The sequence below is a fragment of the Schistocerca americana genome, chromosome 4 (assembly GCF_021461395.2).
Source record: "Schistocerca americana isolate TAMUIC-IGC-003095 chromosome 4, iqSchAmer2.1, whole genome shotgun sequence".
In the NCBI taxonomy this organism is placed as follows: domain Eukaryota; kingdom Metazoa; phylum Arthropoda; class Insecta; order Orthoptera; family Acrididae; genus Schistocerca; species Schistocerca americana.
The window spans coordinates 520,896,131-520,918,609 of NC_060122.1; the positions used below are offsets into that span (position 1 = coordinate 520,896,131).

The 22,479-nt window shown below is 40.7% G+C and overlaps 1 protein-coding gene across 2 annotated transcripts in view; it reads left to right on the forward strand.

Annotated features, from left to right (window-relative positions):
- Positions 1–8,155: 8,155 nt before the first annotated feature.
- LOC124612979 (zinc finger protein Noc-like) overlaps positions 8,156–22,479 on the forward strand; it is a 113,174-nt gene continuing 98,850 nt past the window's right edge. The window contains exons 1-2 of one of the 2 annotated variants that reach the window (XM_047141513.1): positions 8,162–8,380; positions 13,633–13,707. In XM_047141513.1, coding sequence (XP_046997469.1) covers positions 8,318–8,380; positions 13,633–13,707 — 138 coding nt within the window. In that variant the 5' untranslated portion in view covers positions 8,162–8,317. Of the gene's footprint in view, positions 8,381–13,632; positions 13,708–22,479 lie in introns of both variants that reach the window. The other variant, XM_047141514.1, reaches the window with a different exon arrangement.

The following is a 22,479-nucleotide window of genomic DNA, read 5'->3' on the forward strand; positions in this document are numbered from 1 at the left end:
TTTTATGAATTTATTTGTAAAAGTATAGACACTGGAAATTAAAATGTTCTGTGATGCCTCTCCTGCTCCAAGTCGGCCCGTTTGACGTCCTACCCCCCTTAAACTAGCGTAAGATCAGTAATAGTCTTATTCTGGAACCCTGTAGCACGCACTCGTGGTTTCCTTTCATGAAACTGGTATGGGGTTCCTCCTTATATTACACAAACATCCTAGTATAACTTCCTGAATCCTGTTTTTCAGTAGGAACTATAGAAGACATATACTGAGCAATGTATTCCATAAAAATTTATTATTCTAATAGAATATTATGATTTACGCAGTGAAATGTCTTGATAAGCCACTGTACATGCCAAATAGTGATATTTTATCACTTAAACATTGTATTATGTCCGCAGTAGAGCAGTCATTTTGAAGTTTCAAATTGCAGTTAACTAATAATTCCATTACTATTCAGGTGGATGACAACCCTAAAGTACATTGAACTGAACTGAACTCCACGGAACTCCTCCCGAACCGACCATGAAGACCCAACGGGACCGACAGGCCGACGTGTCATCCTGAGCCCATAGGCGTCACGGGATGCGGATATGGAGGGGCATGTGGTCAGCACACCGCTGTCCCGGCCGTATGGCAGTTTCCGAGACCGGAGCCGCTACTTCTCAATCAAGGATCTCCTCAGTTTGCCTCACAAGGGCTGAGTTCACCCCGCTTGCCAACAGCGCTCGGCAGAGCGAATGGTCACCCATCCAAGTGCTAGCCACCCCGACAACGCTTAACTTCGGTGATCTGACGGGAACCGGTGTTACAACTGCGGCAAGACCGTTGGCTCCCTCAAGTGCATTACCTTCTCAAAAACTTTTGAAAATTTTATAAATAGTGAGACTGGCCAGTATTTACCGATATCTGTAGTCATCAATCTGTAGGGAGGCCTAAGAATAGCATATTTTAATCAGCCTGGTATAATACCTTGGACTAATGAATTATTACACGTGTAACTAAGAACATAAAAAATTATTGGGCCAAGGCTTTTTATTGTTTGAGATTTCATCAACTCCACACAAATTTTCACTTTGGAGGGTCTGATGATCTTCCTGATTTGAGATGGGGATGCGTGACATATTTTTGTTTCACTAAATTTCTTCTGTATTGATTCTCCAGTACATTGTTTTGCTTCCATTTGTGCACTTTTAGAACGATTTTATCAGCTGTGTTTAAATTGAAATTGACCTTTGAACTATCTTTTATATTATTCCTGTTTTCTTCACTACAAGTTATTCTAAAGGCCCTGCTTCCTTTTTAATTGTATTCCATACTGATTTGATTTTAGTGTCTGATTTGCCAATTTATGACAAGATGGACTTTTTTTTACAAATTTTCTTAAGATATTACTGTAATGTTTATGCTACTCAAATACTTCAAGATCCTTCCTTTTTCTGTCTAATTTGCAGATGTCCGTTTTCCATTCTAAAGATGCTTTAATACCTATAGTGATACAAGGTTTCAGTTAAGACTTCCAGGTATTGCACTTAATTATTTTTTAAGAAAACTGCTTTCCAAAATGGTTACAAAGTGATTAAGAACTATATTTAATTGCAGAACTGACATTAGATTGACTGAATGCTTCTCCCCAGAGAGCACTTTTTTAAGCATTCTGTAAAATATACTGTTTCCTCAGTAATCATTCTCATTGTTTTCGATTACCTTTCCTATACTGTACGTGTAGCTCAGTTATGTTATGTAACTAACAGTGCATTACGATCTGACGTGTGTTTAACTTCAGCTTGTTGTATGAATACATATCGTACCCACATCAATAAATGATTACTGAGTCTGCAGGAATATGACACTTCAGTACAGCGGTATAAGATTCACTTCCTGAATTTCATTAGTGATGCCGTAGTTTCAAGTACAACGGACACAGAAACTAATCACAAGGAAAGCAGAATCCTGAGAGGTTTGGAGTAGGATTTTGGAACATGTAGGCGAAAGTGGGGTAAGATCGGGTAGCTAATATTTGCAAGCTCCTTTGGGGCTAAACTATTTAACGCAGAGATTGTCAGATTTAGTAGTTAATCATTGTTTAATTGGGTAGGTACAATATATTTTTCATGGAAACTCGTAGCTTCAGTATTTCTTCAATGAGAGGCTCTTTTATAGAAAAAGCCAAATCCCCCGGTCGTACTCTAGTAGTGGGATAAAGACGTGTGCACATACCAACTTTACGGGAACGTAGAAAAAATATATTTCGAAGGAAAAGCAGCAGAATCCCCATCAACTGCTCCACTGCAGCTTTTGTGGGCCAACCAAACACTTTTTCCGCATTGAACTCAACCTTCTCCTGAGTCTGAAAACACGTAGTCACAATACAAGCTACCGACGTCTGATTTGTTTTTATCGTCTTCATTCATTGTCGAAGAATTGAGAATTTTTTGATGTCACTCCTTTTTTATGTTGGTTCTTCACATGTGTCTCTTTTTAATTGATTTGATTAGTTGTTTCTGCTTTGTTGAGTCTCCAAAAATCGACCTTATCTTCCTTGATACCATTTTCTCACTTTTTTCCTCTTCTTATTTCATTTGCATTTCATTTCAGTTTTATGTGGTGAGGATGTTTGAATGACCTTTTCCTCCTTTCTTTTACCATTTGTTTCCGTTTTCTTGTTTGCAAAACGACGTGATGGCATCTTGGATGAATTTTTGGATAAATAGCATTCACCGGCGATGTAGCGAAGGCGTCACTCCAAAAATTTGTTGTTCCAAACTTTTAGAGCAGCAGGGCTCATTCATAAACGATTCAACACCCTTCTGTTTCTAAAAGAGACCGAGGCTTAACTAGAGTTTCAGATTTATTCTTTGTGGTGCAGGATTTTCTGCTTGGCCCTCTTCCGGAATGAGATTTGCCTGTGGGGGTAGTTTTCCTTCTGAAGCTGGGTTTTCTTCTAGAAATAGGCTCTTTTCTGGAGTGGTAGTTACCTCTGGAGGGATGTCTACCTGTGGTCATTGAAGGAGCAAACAAGTGGTCTTGATAAATATTTCTGTTAAGTGGATGAATTTTTGTTTCTTCAACAAATGTATTCCAGTTTGCATTACTGTTGCTTTGAGGATAGCACCACCATACATTTTGGTTACCTGATAAATGGTATCAGCCCTTTCAGGTTGAGTTTCAAGCCACTGACGACCTAATTGTTGATAATTGGGGTTCAAAGGAGTCATGAAGGTCACGTCCAGCGGCTGCGTTCTGTGAAACAATGTGGCGGCAAGCACACGAAAGTAACATTGTTTTCTCGGGCTAAGTTGATTAGATCGAGGCTCCTCCTATGTGTGGCGTGCCCGTCCAGAATTAAGTGAGTTGGTTTATTTGCAGATGGATTGTTTGTAGTGCAATATTATATGATGACGCAAGAAAAAAAGACCCGGTACCGCCCGGTCTTACCCCTCAATAACGTGCCCCGTCTTACCCTGAACGCAGCGGATATAAGAATGAAACAAAAGTATGTTGTTGTTGAACCAAATTCCTATTGTTTGCTAGTGCCTAAATATTTACTAATCATGTAATACTCCTGCATAAACAGAGTTTTTGGAAGTGTAATGACTATGAAATAATTACAGCTTAAAAACAAAGGAACGTTAGTAAGCAGATACCGTAAAATAAACTTTCCTTCGCAGACGCTGTGAACTTACAGCAACAACATTCCATTGTAGTCGATCTTTCTTCTTGCCTAGTGAAGTGCAGTTCGGTGTCTCTCCACCAAAGCATAAACGACAAGTAGTGACATCAGAAACACGGTACCCCGTTTTACCCCACTACCGTGTCTTATCCCACTTTCCACTACTGCGTTCGAAGATTGTAGAATATATCCGAGAAAACGATCTCCTGACACATAAATAGCTCGGATTCTGAAAATATTTTTTCTTGTGAAACAAAACTGCCTTTTTATTCACGCTAAGTAGTAAGTTCTATCAACAGAGAATCTCAGGATGATTCCAGAAGACCTTTGACACCGTTCCTGACACATGATTTCCGATCAAATTACATGGCTGCGGAGTATAGCCTCAGCTGTGCGACTAGATTTGTCATTTCCTGTCGGAAAGGTCACAGTTTACAGTCATCGCGTGTAATAGAAGTGATATCTGGGGTTCCCCATGGAAGTATTACAGGACTGCTGTTCTTAATCTACATTTACGATTTAAGAGACAATGTGAACAGCCCTCTTTGACTGTTTGCAGACTGTGCTGTCGTTTACCGTCTAGTAATCTCATCGGACGATCAGAACGAATTGCAAATGATTTAGATAAGAAATCTGAGTGATGTTAGAAGTGGCATTTGACGCTAACAATAAAAGATGTAAGGTCCTCGGTATAGATACTAAAAAAATTTCGTAAAATTTTTGTAACACGAAAAATTACAGATTTTAAGATTTTCGATTCAACTAAATACCTGGGGATTAGAATTACGAATGGCTTGTATTGGAACCATCACACATGTTATGGGGAATACGTTTTTGTGGCAGAACAGTTTGAATTTGCCACAGTTTTAGTAAAGAGACTGCCTACACTGCTTATCCTTCCTCTTCTAGAATATTGATGCGCAGTATGGGAACCTCAGCAGGTAGGGAAGATTAAGGACGTCGAAATAGTTCAAAGAAGGGCAGGTTGTTTTGTATTATCTCGCAATAGTGAAGAGAGTGTCAAGGACATGACACGCGAGCTAGGATGGCAATCATTAAAACAACGGCGTTCTTAGTTGCAGTGAGAACTTTCCATGAAATTTCAATCACAACTTTCTACTCCGAATGTGAAAATTTTTGTTGACCTCCTCCATCCCCCCCCCCCCCCCCCCCCACACACACACACCTGCTTAGAGAGAAGAGGCAATCGTAATGAAATGAGAGAAATCAAAACTATCACGGAAGTTTTCGTGTTCGTTTGTTCCCACGTGTTACTCATGAGTGGAAGGGTTGGTAAGTACTCAAATAATTTATGGGACTGCAGCCAGGTGACATATTCGATAAACCCGGCTGCATCCCCGTAAGTTATTTAAACATTTTAGACGCCGAGAGAAACTTAAGTGTCACAAGTCGATAGATAATCAGTAAGTTGTTCTATAAATTATGTGCCAAACACCTAAGCGTGAACTGTAGAGAAGTTACGTAAATAGAGTGGAAGAATTCTCGATAAGAATAGTCCACACACGAAGGAGGAAGCTTACAAAAATTACGTTCGGCTGATTCGTGAATGTTGCTCGTTAATCTGTGATACGTACCAAACATATAACTAATGTAGGAAATAGAGAAGATGTGAAAAAAAGCGGCGTGTTTCATAATGGGTTCGGTAAACAACAGCGAAATCATCACGGATACGTTCATTCAGCCCCATGGGCAGACGTTACAAGAAAGGCGCTGTGGAGCACGATGTGGTCTATTGTTAAAATTTCGTGTGCGTAGTTAACTAAAATACTGCTTTCTCCTATGTGTACCTCGTGAAAAGAGCGTGAAGATAGAATTAGAATGATTATAGTTCACACAAAGGCTTACCAGCAATCCTTTTACCTACCTTCCTGGAGAGTATTCATGACCGGAACAGGAACGTAGAGGGGCAGAGGGGGTGGGGCGTTTTTGGAGGGACGGTGGGAGCGACAGTGGAACACAAAGTACTCTGTTTCGGACTATACATGTACATATACGCTGTGTCTGTTAAGTCCCGCTATCATTTCAAAACATCATAACTTTGAAATGACTAAAGACGGAGAATCGTGGTTGGTTGTAAAACGTCTAGCAGCTGTTACCTTTGTCCTTAGTTACTGATTTGACCAGCAGTGTATCAAAATACTCCTAAACGTAATATTTGGTGCGACCTAATTCAGGATAAGGTGCCAGCCCCGTTTTTCTTCGCAGAGAAAACTATAGCGCGAAATGTTTACCTGGACGTTCTCGAAAGATCCTTTTACCTCAGATCGAGGGGTTGCAGCGTGTTGGAGCACCCCCACATCGGAGTTTTAACGTGCAGGCCGTGCCGAATAACATTTCCTGAGATGTGGACGGATGGTGATGGTTCCATCGCATGGTCGCCGCGCTCTTTCAGTGTCACGTCACTAGACGTTTTTTTGGGGGGGGGGGGGGGGATTAAGTCAAGGATCGTATGTACACACCAGTCAGTGACATTGCTATCCTTCGTGAGTGTAGCAATGAAGTAATCAGAACTTTTACAATGAAGGCCTTCAAGGCCGGCGTCTCCTTCAGTTAAAACCTCCGGCCTAGGAGGCCGTGGTCGATGAATAAAACTGTTTCCTACATCTTACAATGTAACACGGGTGCTGCCACTAGTGCTTGACGTCCCTCGCATTTATAGAGAGCATGGAGGGTAACACCATACGTCTTATGATTCCAACTGTTTGACTATCTCTGGATGGCCGTCAGATACCCAGCTCCTCTTCACCGTAAGTCGTCTTGGTGCATCTCATTGGTATTAACTGAAAGGTACAGTCTACAAAGGAAAAAGAGAGCAATGGTCAACTGAATTTGCTGGGGGTATCTGTAACTGAACAGGTGAATGGGACTTAGGGAATGAAGTATACAGAAGGGACACACACACATACTTACAGATACCTCCACAAACAATCAAACAGTCGTCATAGACAAAAAAGGGGTGTCATGAAAACCTTGATGGACAGAGCTGATAATATCTGCGAGCCGGTTTATTTGCGGGATGAATTAAATCACTTACGGCCGGCCTTCAAGTCGAATGAATATTCTAGTAAAGAGATAGTTCGAGCACTACATCAAAGGATATGTTTATCTCGCCTTCATTCGTAAAATTACGGATCGCATAGGGAAAGTTCTGGCCAAGTATAAGGTCGAAACGATGTTTCGAAGTACCAATAAGATTAATGAATATTCAATAATAGTAAAAGATACACATCCATTAGCAATATCCGAGCTATATAAAATGCCTTGAATTTGCAGACTAGTGTATAGCGGAACTATGAAAAGAAGTGTCAACACCCGCACATCCGAGCGCAAAAGTGACTGTCGTCTCGGATATACCGAGAAATCGACGTAACAGAACATTTTTTTCGAGACGGTAACCACGAAATAAGATTCAGTAAGACGAACGTTTCAGCAAGGCAATGCAAGCTTTTATAGAGAATCATGAAACACCATGATAATTTTAATCGACAGAAGGGTTTAAAGTTAGGTGAAATGCAGATGTCGACTTTGTGCCAACAGGATTCCAATTAATTATTTTTAATCAAGAATGAGGATGCCATCCACAGATAGTCATAGGGGCGGCATCGTATGAGAGAGATGGTTGTGTTTCGTATGCGCTCTGTAACTGCGAGTGTCGCCTTAGTGGTAGCAGCCGTTTAATCTCTGAATATGTCTTCCGTAGTTGGAGACGAGACGTTAAGAAGCGATTTCATATACAGACAACTACCTCTCAGCCTGGAAATTTTAACAGGAGACTAAGTGTTGATGCTGCATTGCTGATCCGCACACGTGGAGAATTCGAATATCGCCTTGATGTTCTACTAGCGACGAGTGGAGCGCACATAGAAATTGTGGCATTACATTAAAAAAAAAAAAAACTCAGAGCTGCTAAACTTGTTACAGCAGTCCACGATGCAGTAACAGTTTCCAAGTTATGATTTTTTCACATTATAACGGGACTCGATAGACGTTCTGTATTTGACAGAAATCTGAGAGAAAACCGAGGCGTCACGTCGTCCAGGTGCCGTGTGTACAGACGCCGGCAGACGCCTGCCCGCGACGCGCAGCTGGCGCCTGTCCGTCAGTGAGGAGTGGAGCCTCGCCTCCCCGCTGGGAGGCGGCACCGTTCAGCCGTCGCGCCCTCTCGACAGGCGTAAGGCGGTGGCGGCTGCTCCTCACATCACGTCGGCAGCCTTCTTTTAATTTTTTTGGGGCCTTCTCCCCTTCCCGCTTCCCCGATATTCCTCTCCTTTTGCTCGCCGCGGCGGTGCGGTCCGCCTCCGGCCGCGCGCACGGCTACCGCGACCACCCTTCCCCGCGTTTAAACAATTCGCTAAGTAGACAGAGCGGTGTCGCCGGCTCGCACCGCGGCGATAGCGCCGAGTCGGTGGCCGCGGCGCGCGGACCAATCAGAGAGCGGCGACTGCCGCGGGCGGCGGTGGTGGGGAGGCGGGCGGCGCGCGCTCCGCAGTCGCCTCGCGGACGCCGAACGAGAAGCAGCTGGTGCGGCGACAGTACAGTGGAGCAGCGCAGTGAGACAGTCATGTGCGTCGGAGTCTCGTAGCGTGCTTCGAGTGTTGTTGTGCCGTGGACGAGCGCGAGGGAGCCACCATGCTGACCACCAGCGCCAACCAGTACTTGCACCCGGACTACTTGTCACCGTTACCAACTACGGTAAGGGAGTGATCCACCTTAAGAACGGAACATTATAAATGAATGCACAGTCTTTCTCTCGCACTTTTCTCCTTATCTAAATAAGTGCAGCCAAGATGCTGTCACTATGGCGAGTGTGTTGAAACAAGAAATCCGTCAGCAAAGACGTAATTAAATTTCTTAATGCTGTGCTGTGCTTTGCAAACAAATCTTAGAAAATACATGTGTATCAACAAAAACCAAAGAAGTAAGCGTATTACCTAGACACAAACAAAGCAAAAGTACCACAACATCAAAAACTATGACAAGTTGTAGACACCATAGTAGAAATGAAGGTACTACGATAGACATCCAGTAGCTTCATGTGAGAAGGAAATTACACAAATAAATCCACTGAAGGTATCACCAATAGTGCTTAAACACGTCTGGGTGAAAATAAAACCGCAAAGGTGTCTTGTATTGGGAGAAAGTCCTCTACAATTGTCTTAGCAACCACGGAGATAAGTACTGTAACATTTACAAGAAGGTTAATACTGTACTAGTTCTCTTCAGTATCAAAAGATTGACAACGACCGAAAGTATCCATTTCCTTTATTGACCAGTTAAATGAGGGTCGCAAGTGGATGTCATAAGCATGCACGAAACATCTGCCCACTGTTTACGGTAAATCGAAACACCTACATATTTTATGCCCAGACAATATTTATCAGTTAACGTTACAATTTGGCAACGCCTACATTTGTTGACAGAATGTCTCTTACTACCAAAGACTCTCTGATTACACCACGGTCTCCAATCAAACTTGCGCTACTCAGAATCTATGCTTCTATTACCTGTCTCCTAAATACCTTCACGAAATTCTGTGATTCTTCTTTTTTTTTCTTTTCACTGTATTAGGCCCCTCGCTACCATTATTTACATGAGCGCATTTAAAACAACATTCTCAGAGATGTAAGCAGGCCACTCATGGTGGCTCCATCTTTCAGGAAATCCCAGCTTTGTATTACTATCTTTCTGTTTATTGCAATGTGCGGCATTAAATGTAACTGCAAACGCTTCAATGTCGGGCTGTAGTTTCGGAACTAGAGTTTAACACAATGTAAAGTTTCCTTTCATATTTTTCTTTTATTAGGTTTAGGTGTAACAGCATATACGACAAGAGAGAGAATTGGCCTTCAATGAAGATAAGGAACATAAGCAGTTTTTGGGGCACATTACGTTAAAACAGTTCTAGCACTGCGATTATTTTGCGCAAGTGCACGCACATAGGTAGCAACTAAAACCACTAACAAATCGCAGACATATGCCTGCTTACGTAGCCGTGGAACCGGCCCCGTCTAACGAAATCCATAGCACGCGTCAAATTCGTTATACCGTTCTTTTATTAAGAGACCTAGAAGGGCTGCTCTCGCTAATCGATGAAACGTTTTTCACTGCGGTAGCTTTTATAGTGTAGTTTTATGGTTGCCAAAAATACCGTACTCCTAAAGTCATTCAGATCAAACATTCGTCAGGGAGTACCAGAACTGTTCACCCTAAGGTACATATAATTGAATAGACCTATAAATGTTGTCTAGAGACTGCCCCAAGACTTTCCTTTTATTCGCTTGTTACAGGGGAAATAGAGGCAATTTGAAAGAGACGTTCTGGTTTGGTAGAGCGCCTTGCACTATTGATGAGTACATAACATCGTAGAATTAAAATCAACCTTTCTTTTCAACGGCATATTATTTTTCAATTCTCGTGAGTATAAATCTGATAGCCTATTCTGACATCAATCACAGCAACTTAATGATACTCCAATAACAAGAGTAATTGAGTATCGATATCAATTTGTCAACAGCCAGCAGCGATCAAGAATAATTCTTGGAGCGCTGTATATCCTTCTAAATCAATGTTGAGGATGTTGCTACCGTCGTTTCCTCTTTGTTTACACCTGCTCACCCCCTCCTTAGAGATAGAGCCCTTGACGCTGTGAACTGCTTCAACTCCTTCGTTTTATGCTACCTCTCACGTTTATGATGCAAATGTGGTTTCTCTACGGCGGTGTTTCACATCAAAGTCTATAGTATGTATCAAGGTTTTTTGTCTACATTATGTATTTGTAGCTTCATCTTACGTCAGTAGGTTCCCTACCAAATCTACAGAAGTGCTTGGGTCTGTCGCTAAACGCATCGACGAAGAGTGGAGGTGGGCACTGTTTCGGACCTAGCGATGCTTAGGTTGATGTTTTGATATTGCTTTCACGTCGCCAGCAACTTCACATTTGTGTCAAAGGCTACAAGGAGAATCAGACATGGAAAAATAATGATCTACTGCACCCCACATTTTGATGCTATAGCGACGTGATCTGGAGTGTTGTATCATTTTATTCAGTTTATCTCCCTTCTTACTCATAGCAGATCCCTCGAACACTTGCATGTCCAGTGATTTATCCCTTTAATTTGTATGTAACGTTCCTCTGTATTACCTGCATCACGCAGAGTAAGCACATCAGTTCTTTAGTAGCTAGTTATTCCTTAGAAATGAGTACATGCTAATTATTTTATACTAATAATGTGTTACAGAATTTCTAACACCTAAAGTAGCCACATCTTAGTGCATGCAGTTTGCATACTGGGACGTCATGGGTTACAGGAAGTGCTGATTTGACTTTCTATTCAATCTCATGTTCGGGCACAAATAACCGTAGTAAGTATTTTGATTGAAACCACTCGGATCTTGTTACGGTGCCATCCTGTAACAGCGACGAAATTTTCAGTCATTCAGTACTGAAATCGATGTAAATAACGTGGTTGCATAACTTTTCGAGTTTTATTGAAACCAAAGACCGGAGATGCCTGTGCTTGTATGACATTCATTTTCACAACATAAGAGCTGTCGAACTAAAATCTAGTACTTTGATAGAGGATGGAGCCATTATTAACTTCGTTTGGCGAGGACCCATGTTAAAATTCTTCATAATACATTTTTGTGTTAAGATTAGAGAGTATAGCAAAATTCAGATAAAACCTCAAAATGTGGGCCTCTTGTCGTGCCCCTAGGGATATACACCGTTGCCAGAAACACTGGATTATAAATTTTCACAGACCTGATTGCACGTCTTGAGTACTCAAATTACTTTGTGCCAGAGATTACACTCAAATGTTTATTTTAAATTAATTTTTCACCACTACATCGTGCGTCAAATTGGCGTTATTCGTGGCAAAATTTTCATGTAGCGGACACATACCGGAACGAATGAGGAGAAACTGATACTGTTAGTGGTTTGTCTGTGGACAGAGTCGACGTTAAAGAGTGTTGGATGTGACTTTCATCATTATTAAACGAAATTACTAGTAAGTAATATTTATGTACCTGCAACCTTTCACATGTTAGTTGAACACTGTTGTAATCTGCTGCAAATTTCAAACATTTAGTATTTATTACTCACGAAATAAATATGTTGAAACTAACCGATAACATGTATTGTTATCTACATGATAAGAACAATATCAGGATTATTTCTACGCTGATTCCATGGTTTTGAGTTGATCTAAACCATTAACTCAAGTCAACATGAGAGTTCAACAATAGCATTAAAACTACATCTTCAAGCATAACAACCCAATAATATTGAGCCATGATGCCTGACAGGTTGTTAGCATCAATAATTCAGAATAAAGTACCAAATTCACTTGCATTCTACAAGTAAATTTAATCAATGTATATGTACAGAGCCTTAGGCGAATCGGCGTACATTACCGTAAATATTATCAAAAGACGTGATCGGAACTGCCATCATTGAAACTTGTCTACTACATAGAGTCCGATTAGATGTGTAGCTGTTGTAAACACATGGAGGGGGAAAAACGTAAGGTTTTCTGGCGTGAGCTTTCGATTAGCTGCACACAATGTCGGTGTACAGTGCTCGTAATGAGTAAGGGATACTTGAAAAGGTTATGGTATAGTGTTCGTGCATATTTTGATGACTGGGTCCACAGCCTCAATTTAATTACTGAATTTAATAAGTCCGCTTGTACCTGTTAAAAAAATATTAACTGGGATAGCAATTTCGGCATCTTGTCATCTATAACAGCCCGTTAAACTGTAAGCACACTCTGCAGCATCAAGTCGTAACTTGGTGGAACATGGTTTCCAGCAGTCTAAATGCAAATAGGTATGATTTTGCAAGTACACCCACTCTTCTACAGCTGTGATCACATATATGGAAAGCACAAAAATAATTAGCATGCGTAAGAGCAAAACCTACATCCGTAAGATAAGTAGAAGCGAATCATTCTGATAGCTGACTGTTGATTGGATTTGGAATTAAAAAGAAAAAATCACCACATTATGTCCGTATGGTGTGTGTGTGTGTGTGTGTGTGTGTGTGTGTGTGTGTGTGTGTGTGCGTAATCGCAAGTGGACTTATACCAGTACATGTACTGCTTATTAAAGTGCAGCTGCTCACACAGGTTCAGTATGGGCTGTAATAGTTGTATGAAGGCAATACTCCGTAGATATTCCGATGCGTTAGTTCGGAACCGGTTTACGTTGGAAAAAAATTAGTTATAGTTTTGGCCACTTGTGAAACGCTGGTGCTGTGAATGTAAGAAACATGTACTGAAATGTTTCCATATGTAATGAATTAAAACAGGACGTGGGCAGCACAACTCAGTGTCAAAGGCACAATGTTGATTTTAATACTAACGGTCCCTTGCACTATTTCTTGAACTTGAGAGGCGTCGACGAGATGCTGTACAGCGCCAGATTTGTATCTGGTGGCCAAAACTGGAATTATTATTTTTTTCCAACATAACTCGGTTCCGCATTAATTCAGTAGTATATCTAGCAAGTTTCTCTGCCATACGATAATTACAGCCCACGCTTGGCCTCCATGTGTAGCTGCTTTTTAATTATGCCCACGTGGTATTTGCATTCATACTGTTGGAAACTGTCGCAGTATACCACGACTTGACGTTGTAGAATACCGGTAGGATTTGACTTTACACTGTGCTCGAAAAACGTCGAAATTGCAGTCGCGATAAATATTTTTTAAGAGCCGTAAGCGGTATTACTACTATCAGTTCTTGCACGTCCTTAACTGCGACACTAATCTAATAATTTCATTCCCCAACGTGACTGTATATTAATTACAAAAGCAGTTCTTGCGTTTCCTTCGCGTATTGTGCCAGTTTTGGCGCTCTCCGGGGAAGGAATCACAAAACGGGCGCATTGACATTAAGAGTGAGACGATGCTGATGAGGGCGTGCTTGTTCTGGCTGCCGCAGTGGTCGGTGCGCGGCCGGGGTTCGCAGCCGGACATCCTGGACCCCGACCTGGGCCACGAGCCGCTGCAACAACAGGTACCGTACCGCCACACCGCCCGCGTGGGACCGCCACGCGTTCTGCCGCCGCCCCGAGTCCGCCAACCACGCAGCTCGGCTTGGCACTGCTCTCGTCAAAGCCTCCCTGCCTTCTCACGAGCGCTGTCGAGGGAAGCCTACGTCACCGTCAAATTGTGGCGTATTCGCAGTAGATGGAGCGTCGGAAACACCTCAGTCCCGATCCATGAAAGTGAGACTGTGAGGTTCCATCTGTGTTCCAGTTAAGGTCAATTCGCACTGGCCATCACACACGGCAACGTCATGACAGTGTATTCACACAGACCGTCACGTTGCATAAATTGGCATAGCTAAGTACGGTGAAAGTGAGGTTATGAGATAGCATCGGAACTGAAGAATGACGGCGATAAAGTTTGCTAATGCTCAAAACTAACTTATAACCTATATTCTTGATCAGTTAAACATGGAAAAGTGCTGAGAAGTGGAATATTTCAAAACGTCGATATTTGTTTGCTAGATTATAATCACATCAAACAATATTTATTAGGGAATAAATAGCCTGTTCACCTTATCCATCATATTTTTTCTTACGTAACTAATGGCATAAACTACTTATTTTTCCTTCACTATACCTGAATTTTTCACTAAAATGTTATTCAATTAAAACTGCTTCGTTAACATATTTGCATACAAAGTGGGCATTAGCTCTGCTTTGTCGTTGTAAAACCTATAATTTATCGCTTTCAGGTATCTGACCTCGTTTGGGGAAGACACTTCAACGCAAAAAAAAATCCAAGTCCACTAGGAACATTTGCAATTTACCACCAAAACGCAAAAACAATAAAATTAACACGTACAAGACACAAAAATACAAAATCCACTGGTACGAAAGGACGAGAGCAGCGGATATGCGTAGCAGACGCCACCATCGAAACTTCCTTCCCGAGGAACCGTGACGTAATGGTCCGTTGACGACCTGTGTGAATGCCTCTATGTGCAAAGCATTGCGGAATATTTTGACGTGAGGTGATGGTCACTGTGAATTGGCTGTTGAGTCGGAATACAGGGTGCTCCATTTATGTTGACAGTTCAGAGTAGCTTTGTCCAGAAGAAAAATGAAGGAAGAAAAACAGTATCAAGCAGATGTTATTTATGCCAGAGGGGAAAACTAGACAGCATGATTGTCTTGTACCTTCGTGACTTAAGGAAATGTTAACAGCAGTACGCAATTTTAAATATCATCCCATATTTTTCGCACAACAATCCATTTCAAGACATGTTCCAAAACTGTCACATAACACGAATGTGAGTACGACACTCCTGTACTGTCACACAGTGCCGGTACACCGAAAACATAAGGAAAAAGCACAACGCCTATTCAGTCAACCGTCTTCAGTTAGTTTAACTTAGATCCTCTATAGACGGGTGGCATTTCTACGTTACCTTTGTTTGCTACACTTTGTGCTCACACAGACCTGCAGCTGTAGCCGGTTGACCGAATCACTGTATCCCTGTGTTTACTCTGGATGAATTACGTTACCCAAGGAACATGCACCCTGTAGGCTATAATAGTATAAGTTCAGTCACTTTTTCGTTAAGTTTTTATTCTAGTTATGTTGACGTGAATGATAAACTGAGGCACGTTCTGAATAGGTCTTGAGGAGGGAAAGTGGGTAACCGAATAAAAGGTGTAGGGTGCTCCTTAAAAATGGCTACATACTTCGTAAAGAACGAAAATACAAGAAAGACAAACATGTTGGTCAGTGCCTTCCTGGTGGATAAACAATATTTGTTTGACATATATATATTTTTTTGTTTCTAGACAAAAAGTTTTTAGATGGTGGAGGAAAATGGGACACTACACTTCGATGAAACTAACAGACTGACCGTTGTGCACAGGAGGGACCAATGTTGTCGGTTAATTTTTGATAGCGGACGCAATATGGCTGCATGAGCAACATATGAGTGCTTCCGTTGTGGATACTTTCATACGTTACCTGTTGACGTGCAGTATTCTGTATAGTTAACAGGCTGGTAATGTATTATCGTTTTTATCTGCACTTCGAGTTCTGGGCATTCTGTTTCCCAAGATAAGCCCGCCACACAGAGAATCACTGCAAACAATTTAAACGAATCAGTTGTATTACCGGCTGCAAGCGCACCTATAACTCACGGTTGCAACTCGCACCAGAGGCAGCAGACCGATGCCATAGCCGTGACCAAGCATATTCTCTGATTGGTTATTATTATGGTAGCTGTCCTGTAAACACTCACCTCTCAATCACTTTGTTATTCTGACCTATGCATAATACCATAATAAAAGTACAGCTGATTATACTTTATTAAGGGCCAGAGCAAAATTGGAAGGCATATTTTTGGCAAAGGTTTTGTGGTAAACTTTCCACGCTGCTCAGAAGCAGTAGCAGGAGAGTCGTAAAACCATTTCAGTACATACACACTTATTTTCACAAAGAAATTTGTGCATATAAACACTTCAGACAATATTTAATGGCAAATCATAGACATTTTACCTTATCTAGTTGTTTTGTTTTCTTTCTAAGTACCAAGAAACACCTATAGCAACTACATTTGTATCGTTCAGTGGAGCTGATTACTTCATTCTTAACTTTCTTTGCAAATGAAAATTTTCTGCACTGTTCTTATTTATGCAGAGGTTTTTGTTTGTCCAGGTATTGTAAAATCATAGTTTCCACTCTGACGGATGAAGTCACTGCCGCTCCCTTCGAGTCCCCGGAAACGTAAATGTCGGCGTCACGTTCCGTTGACAGTCTGTTTGGATGTGGCCATTTGAAGTGCATTGCGGGGTGCTTTGACGTTTCGGTCCTTGAGGTTCAATGAGAATCAGCCTTAAAGCATATCAGTCTCGAATTTGGTTTGAATACAGGCCGGTTCATATTGGTTGAAACGCTCCACAGTGAATTTAAAATGGTGGCTCTCACACAGACCGTCAAGGGAACAGGGCACTAACGTCCAGGTTTATCAGTACTTTGACGCTGATGTCGACTGCTACCAACGGAAACTAACCTATTCTTGCCACGTTCAATCATAGTAGAAGACTTCGTTCTTTGAGGTCTTCTTAATCTTCATTTTACTGCTCCATTTGATTTCGGGACAGACTGCGGTGGTTGCATGAGGACTTATTTTTCGAACGTTAATGTCCGACCGCGGTTTGCGCGCATATGAGGTCACACGTTACGATTCATTACGGATAAAAGCAGAAGGCATGTATTCTTAGGTTCAGTCCATCCTATATATATATATATATTTATTCCGAAGCAAAATAACGGCTGTTTTGAATTTTGCAGACAGTACGTTGTGTATTGTTAAGGTTCCTAGCAGCTTGGGTAAAATTTGCCAACAACGTTTGACAAGAAAAACGTTATCAACAAACAACTAGCATTAATCAAATTTTTTGTCAGTGCTTGGCCTAACAAGATGATAATATTATAAGGAATAACACTTCCTAATTTTCTGCAAAATTTTGCGAAAACATTGAGAAGCGTTACCCTTTTCAATATTAAACAGCTACCATTAGCTAGTATCTTTGATATTATATTTCTACTTTAGCAAAACGGACGATCCTCATAACCAGTATTCAGCGTTCACCTCATAGCGGTGTGGCGTTATGTAGCCACTTCCGTCTACACCGCACACATCATTTGTCGTCCACTGGAGTTGGTCTTAAAAAACATCAACATGGGATATATTCTGACTACCTACGTATAAACCTCCCCCCCCCCCCCCTTCCCCGTACGCTCACCTCCACCCGACACCTTCAGCATATTGTATTGGAGGACCTTCAGTTTTAGTGGTATGCTAACCGCAGTGCAAAACTCTTTTTCCCAGAATATTAAGACGTGCTATAAAGATTCGCCATACTAGTTTTGCTTAAATTACAATGAAGCTCTATGCTTATGCTGTAATAAGCCACAATGTCTATGTATTATTAATTTCATAAAAAATTATTTACGATGCGTTTCGAGCCACCGGTTTTTGTCTTCATGCTTCAAGTAATACGAAAAACATACTATTCACGTTACAACTGCTATTAACTAGATTATCACAAGTTTCTTGTCCAACTGTGATTCTCTCCGTACATCCAGTTCCGCTGGATGCTAAGACCACAGCTGTTATTGTATATTATATGCATTAACGTTAACACTGTTCTCTCTTTTTTGCTGGTTTATTTATCTGTAGTCTGTAGACGACTTCAGTGCTACAATACACATCACGAATCATCACCAAAGTTTGTGTAGAAGGTAAAAACAAAAAATGGGTGATTGCAGAAGTTCTATCATCTCTGGTGCCTATTACGGTAACACATCCGTATAGTGTAACACCGAAACCGGTTTCCTATAAATAAACCAGTAAACACAGCTTATGGTATTATCGTTACTCATCATATGAATTGTGATTTCGTTAAAACATCAGATTCATGCAAATCATAACATAAAATGAGCTATTTCAATGTACCATCCTTCCTTACGGATCACATTTAAGAGGGTGGGGGTGTATACTATTTCCATACACAAACCTCATGTGAAAAGTTATTCAGAAGCTGTGCAGAAAAGTACTACTAACGATGGCGGTTGCTCAACCGTTGCGGCAGCTAGAGGACATACTTCAAGGAGGCACAAGATCCAAAATTAAGGGAGAAGCTCGAAAACTGTAGATAATAGCAATATTCATCAGAAAGAAAATTGTTCAGAACTGCTTGATGCCTCAAGATGAGCACCATTGCCTCCAAAGACCTCGCAAATCCATCAATATTGTGAGATAAATAGTCCATAGCCTTGTGAGTGGTTGCAGAATAATCGTGACTTGCATTAACAGTGCCAGGAGAGTCAACTTAAGTACCAGAAATCCTTGAAGAACTAGCCGGATGTCGAACGCATGTACATCATGTTTTTGCGATGGTACATAAACGGGTAGGTCATCGTGCCTCTTCAACTATGTTTTTCATACATCGGAAACATTTCTCGAGTAAGTCAAAACCTTGGTGAACACTGCTTATTGAAAAACATGAAATGCTAGAAATTCGAGAAATACCTAGTTCTATAAATTCAAATAAAAAAGAACCTCGTGAATTGTTTTCGCCACTTAGTTACGCTGCTCGACTGTCATTTGGTGTACGGTTGACTTACACCAGAAGTTTCTTACTGTGTCCGCATGGTCGTAACTTAGTCCTTGGAATGTAGGATAATTTCTCATATTTTTGCTTTCTACTGAGTTTCCGACCCCTGTGGAGGCTACAGTTGTAGCTTCTGGACATTATAATTCAGTCTGAGGAGTATTATAATATTTTAATTTCAGATTACTTGTAATTCATTTTTTTATTTAAGATTTCAGACAGTTCGTAATTGGGAAACAGTTAACAGAAACTTCCACGTACACATACTCGAGCAAATATATCATGACAAATGGAGTAATTTATTACATCCCCTGCCCTATATGCTATCAGTATGTAAAACCTTCTTGCCACAGTGTTTAGATGTTTATCATAACTACATTTCTTTCATAATTTACCGATAATCTGTTATTTGCTTACGTGGAACCCTATTTCGCTTCGTCTTGTGCTTCTCTGCATTTCAGTAGGTTAGATTGATGGAAGTAGATAAACACACGTGTATGACAGTATACTGTGTGTTTATGAACCACCCTCATGTTTCCAGTGGCGCCAAATATCTTAAAACATAATTCTTTTGTAAAAATTAATCTGGTAGCGAGAGTCCTGAGGTATAAGTAAATGTTGATTTTAATCTGTGCGTTATCAGTGACGCCACATAAAGAATGACAATTTAGGAAATTTATTAAAAGAAAAGTATGTACAGAACTTGATTTCATATTCCAAAATGGAAATAACACTGGAGCCCATATTATGGTGTAATAAATTTAATGTATTCAACAAACCGTTAATAATGAACAAGGAAATTGTAAGGAATCGTCGACGATCTCTTGTTGCAAGCTTGCCATTCTTCTGAAATTATTGGGGAAAACTCGTATTTGCTTGACATCGCCCTATATTTAATGTCTCAACAGCGAGAATAACGATGACTTCCTGTGATCGGTATTATTACAACACTACCAAGGTTCAGTTTCATTGTTACAGTTAGGTCTGTGGAGTATATACAATTACGAAAGGGCCGTCAGTTTGGCGTGTGATTTCAAAATAGACATGTAAAACATTTGGGTTTTTCATCGCTTCTTCACTCTAAATTTTTATGCCATAAACCTTTTGGCTCTTACGTAGTTACACGTGTGATTGGTACATTGGTTAGGTCTTCTGATTTAATGGCATCCGTAATTGTTTAGTTGTCTCAGCTTGTAGCGTGCAAGGTTCCTTGCGATTAATGTATCCGAACTTTCAGACTCTTGTGATAACCCCGAGACTGGGGTGAATATTGTTTTGGTGTTACTTTAAGTAAAAGACTGCGGTGAGTCGCAAAACAGTTTTTCCATCGAGTCGCCAGTTGAGAGTCGTGGCGCCAACATGCCGTGACCGCTCTGGGTTACCGTGTTCTGTACTATTGCATCCAGGCTCTCTTCACCGGAATGTGTTTATCAGCCGATAACGTCAGATATTATGAACGTGTTGTTGCCAGATTTATCAGGTGGCTGATGACTTAAGGTTTGGCAGGAGGATCAAGAGAGTCACCAGATAGAAAACTGAAGTTCTTAAACTGCTTCTACCTTGTTGTTTCAAAAGGTTAACCCTTGTGCCTGCAGCCACAGTTTCCACTTTTCACTGGTCCTATTCATCTCCATGTATGGAGAACACCCCATCTCACTGATCATGTTTTACAAATAGAATGTGCTCAGTCGTTCCCTCGTTTACTTCCCTATCTTCGGTAATGTATTGTAGAAGACTGTCATGTCTAAGTGTCCAGTGAGTTTTGCTTTGTGATGGACTATAGCTTTCAGCCGTTCATTCTTATCTTTATTTCCTGTACATCCATATCATTCGTTTTTCTGTCAGTGCTGATAGTTCTTGTAATTCTCTTCCAGAACCACATACCCGCACCATCGAAGCGAGCTTTCTGCTGCTATGCCGTATGATATCAGGACACTCCACACAAATCTCTTTGCAAATATTTTCCTTGCTTGTTTAATAAGTTCTTATTTTGGAAAGCACTCTTGGCCAGTGTTAATCTTCTCTTCATTTTTTTTGGGACTTGTTTCTCTCCACAATTCTACGCTGACAAATTCGGTTATTTCATAGAGTTGCTCACTTTCTCTTTTTACGTCAGTGTTTCTTCCACCACCTTTATTGTCTATAACCATGACTTTTATTTTCTTCGTATTTATTTCTAGTTTCAGTTCTGTTATCTCTTGATTAAGACCCTAAGAATTTCTCTGAAACTGCCACTTCTGCAATATCATAATGATAAACTTATTAAATTTGTATTGTGATATGACACCCCCTTCTCACTGCCCTTCCTGTTTTTGCGTCTTTCTTGCTGCCATTTTACTTGATTTTGAACATACTCAAAATTAATGGCCTGTCCTTCTAGTCAGCTCCTACTGTGCGCAATGTTTTAAATAATAGCTCCCATTCAACCATATGAAATGCTTTTTCTAGGTCAAGAAATCCTATACCTGCTTCTTTGTTTACTTTTAATTTTCTTTCCAATATATAGAGACGTGCCAACATTGCTTCTCTCGTTACTTTCTCTGTTCTGTGACCTACTTGATCACTGGCTAAGTTCCAATACATTTTATTTTTAACCTTCTCGTTAACTACTAGCATTAATAATTTTGACGCATGTGACAAGGGCTTGTGTTCTGTAATTTGTACAGTTCTATGCATTTGCCCTCCCGGGTAATACAGTAGTTCTGCTTTTTGTAACGTGAGGTGGTAAAATGTCCTATTCAGAACATTCAGATGTCAAGGTAAGTAATTTATTTTTCATATTGGCACTGATGTTTCCTAGGAAATCTACAGGGATGTCAGTGCTTTGAAATGACGATAACAAGGACGTTCAAGGCTATAAAATCACGGACGTTGTGTGGAAGCCTAGAAATACAAAGATACAAAGCGAAATAAGTTAGGAAGTTTATTACGTACAGGCAGTGGTCACCAATATAGGTTTCACTTTATTTGTTTGAAGACTTCAATATTTAAATGATTTTTGCTCATTCTTTAACGTTAATGCGAGATGCTTGTGAGTTTTTGCATGTTGTATTTTATAAACTCGTCTATTCCGTATTTAGGCTGTTTGTTATGTGTGCCTTCATTCTGGGTCACAGTTTTCGATACTATCAAAACGCTTATCCTACAATTTATTGCAGCCGTTTACTTCATGTAGTATCAAAATAAATTCCACTCTGATTTCAAAATTATCAGAAGAGTCTGCTAGTTCGGCTGTGTTAACTCCAATGAAGGCTTCCATGCTGCAAGCCAAGACAACTATCCAATATTGTATCCAAGTAAATTCAATAATAAACCCAACCAATGTATCAAACCCATGTGCAACTACGTAAGTCGAGCACACATCGGTAAAATACCTGTTACATAAAAATACAGAGTGAAACGACACTGAAGTACCCATTTTTTTTAGACGTCCACTTCCAAATCACAAGCTAAACTAACAGTCCTGAACTAAACGTAACAACGAAATTGACCCTTGGTGTTGCTAGAAAATCACTCACAGAAAGTCATCATTCTACTTGCTACTGAGAAATTGATTACGTGGCGGTGTCAACCTTATTGGGTTTTCGCAAATCATTTCAGAAGGGTACCAAGCTTGTAGCTGTAGGCCACGGCCGTTTCTT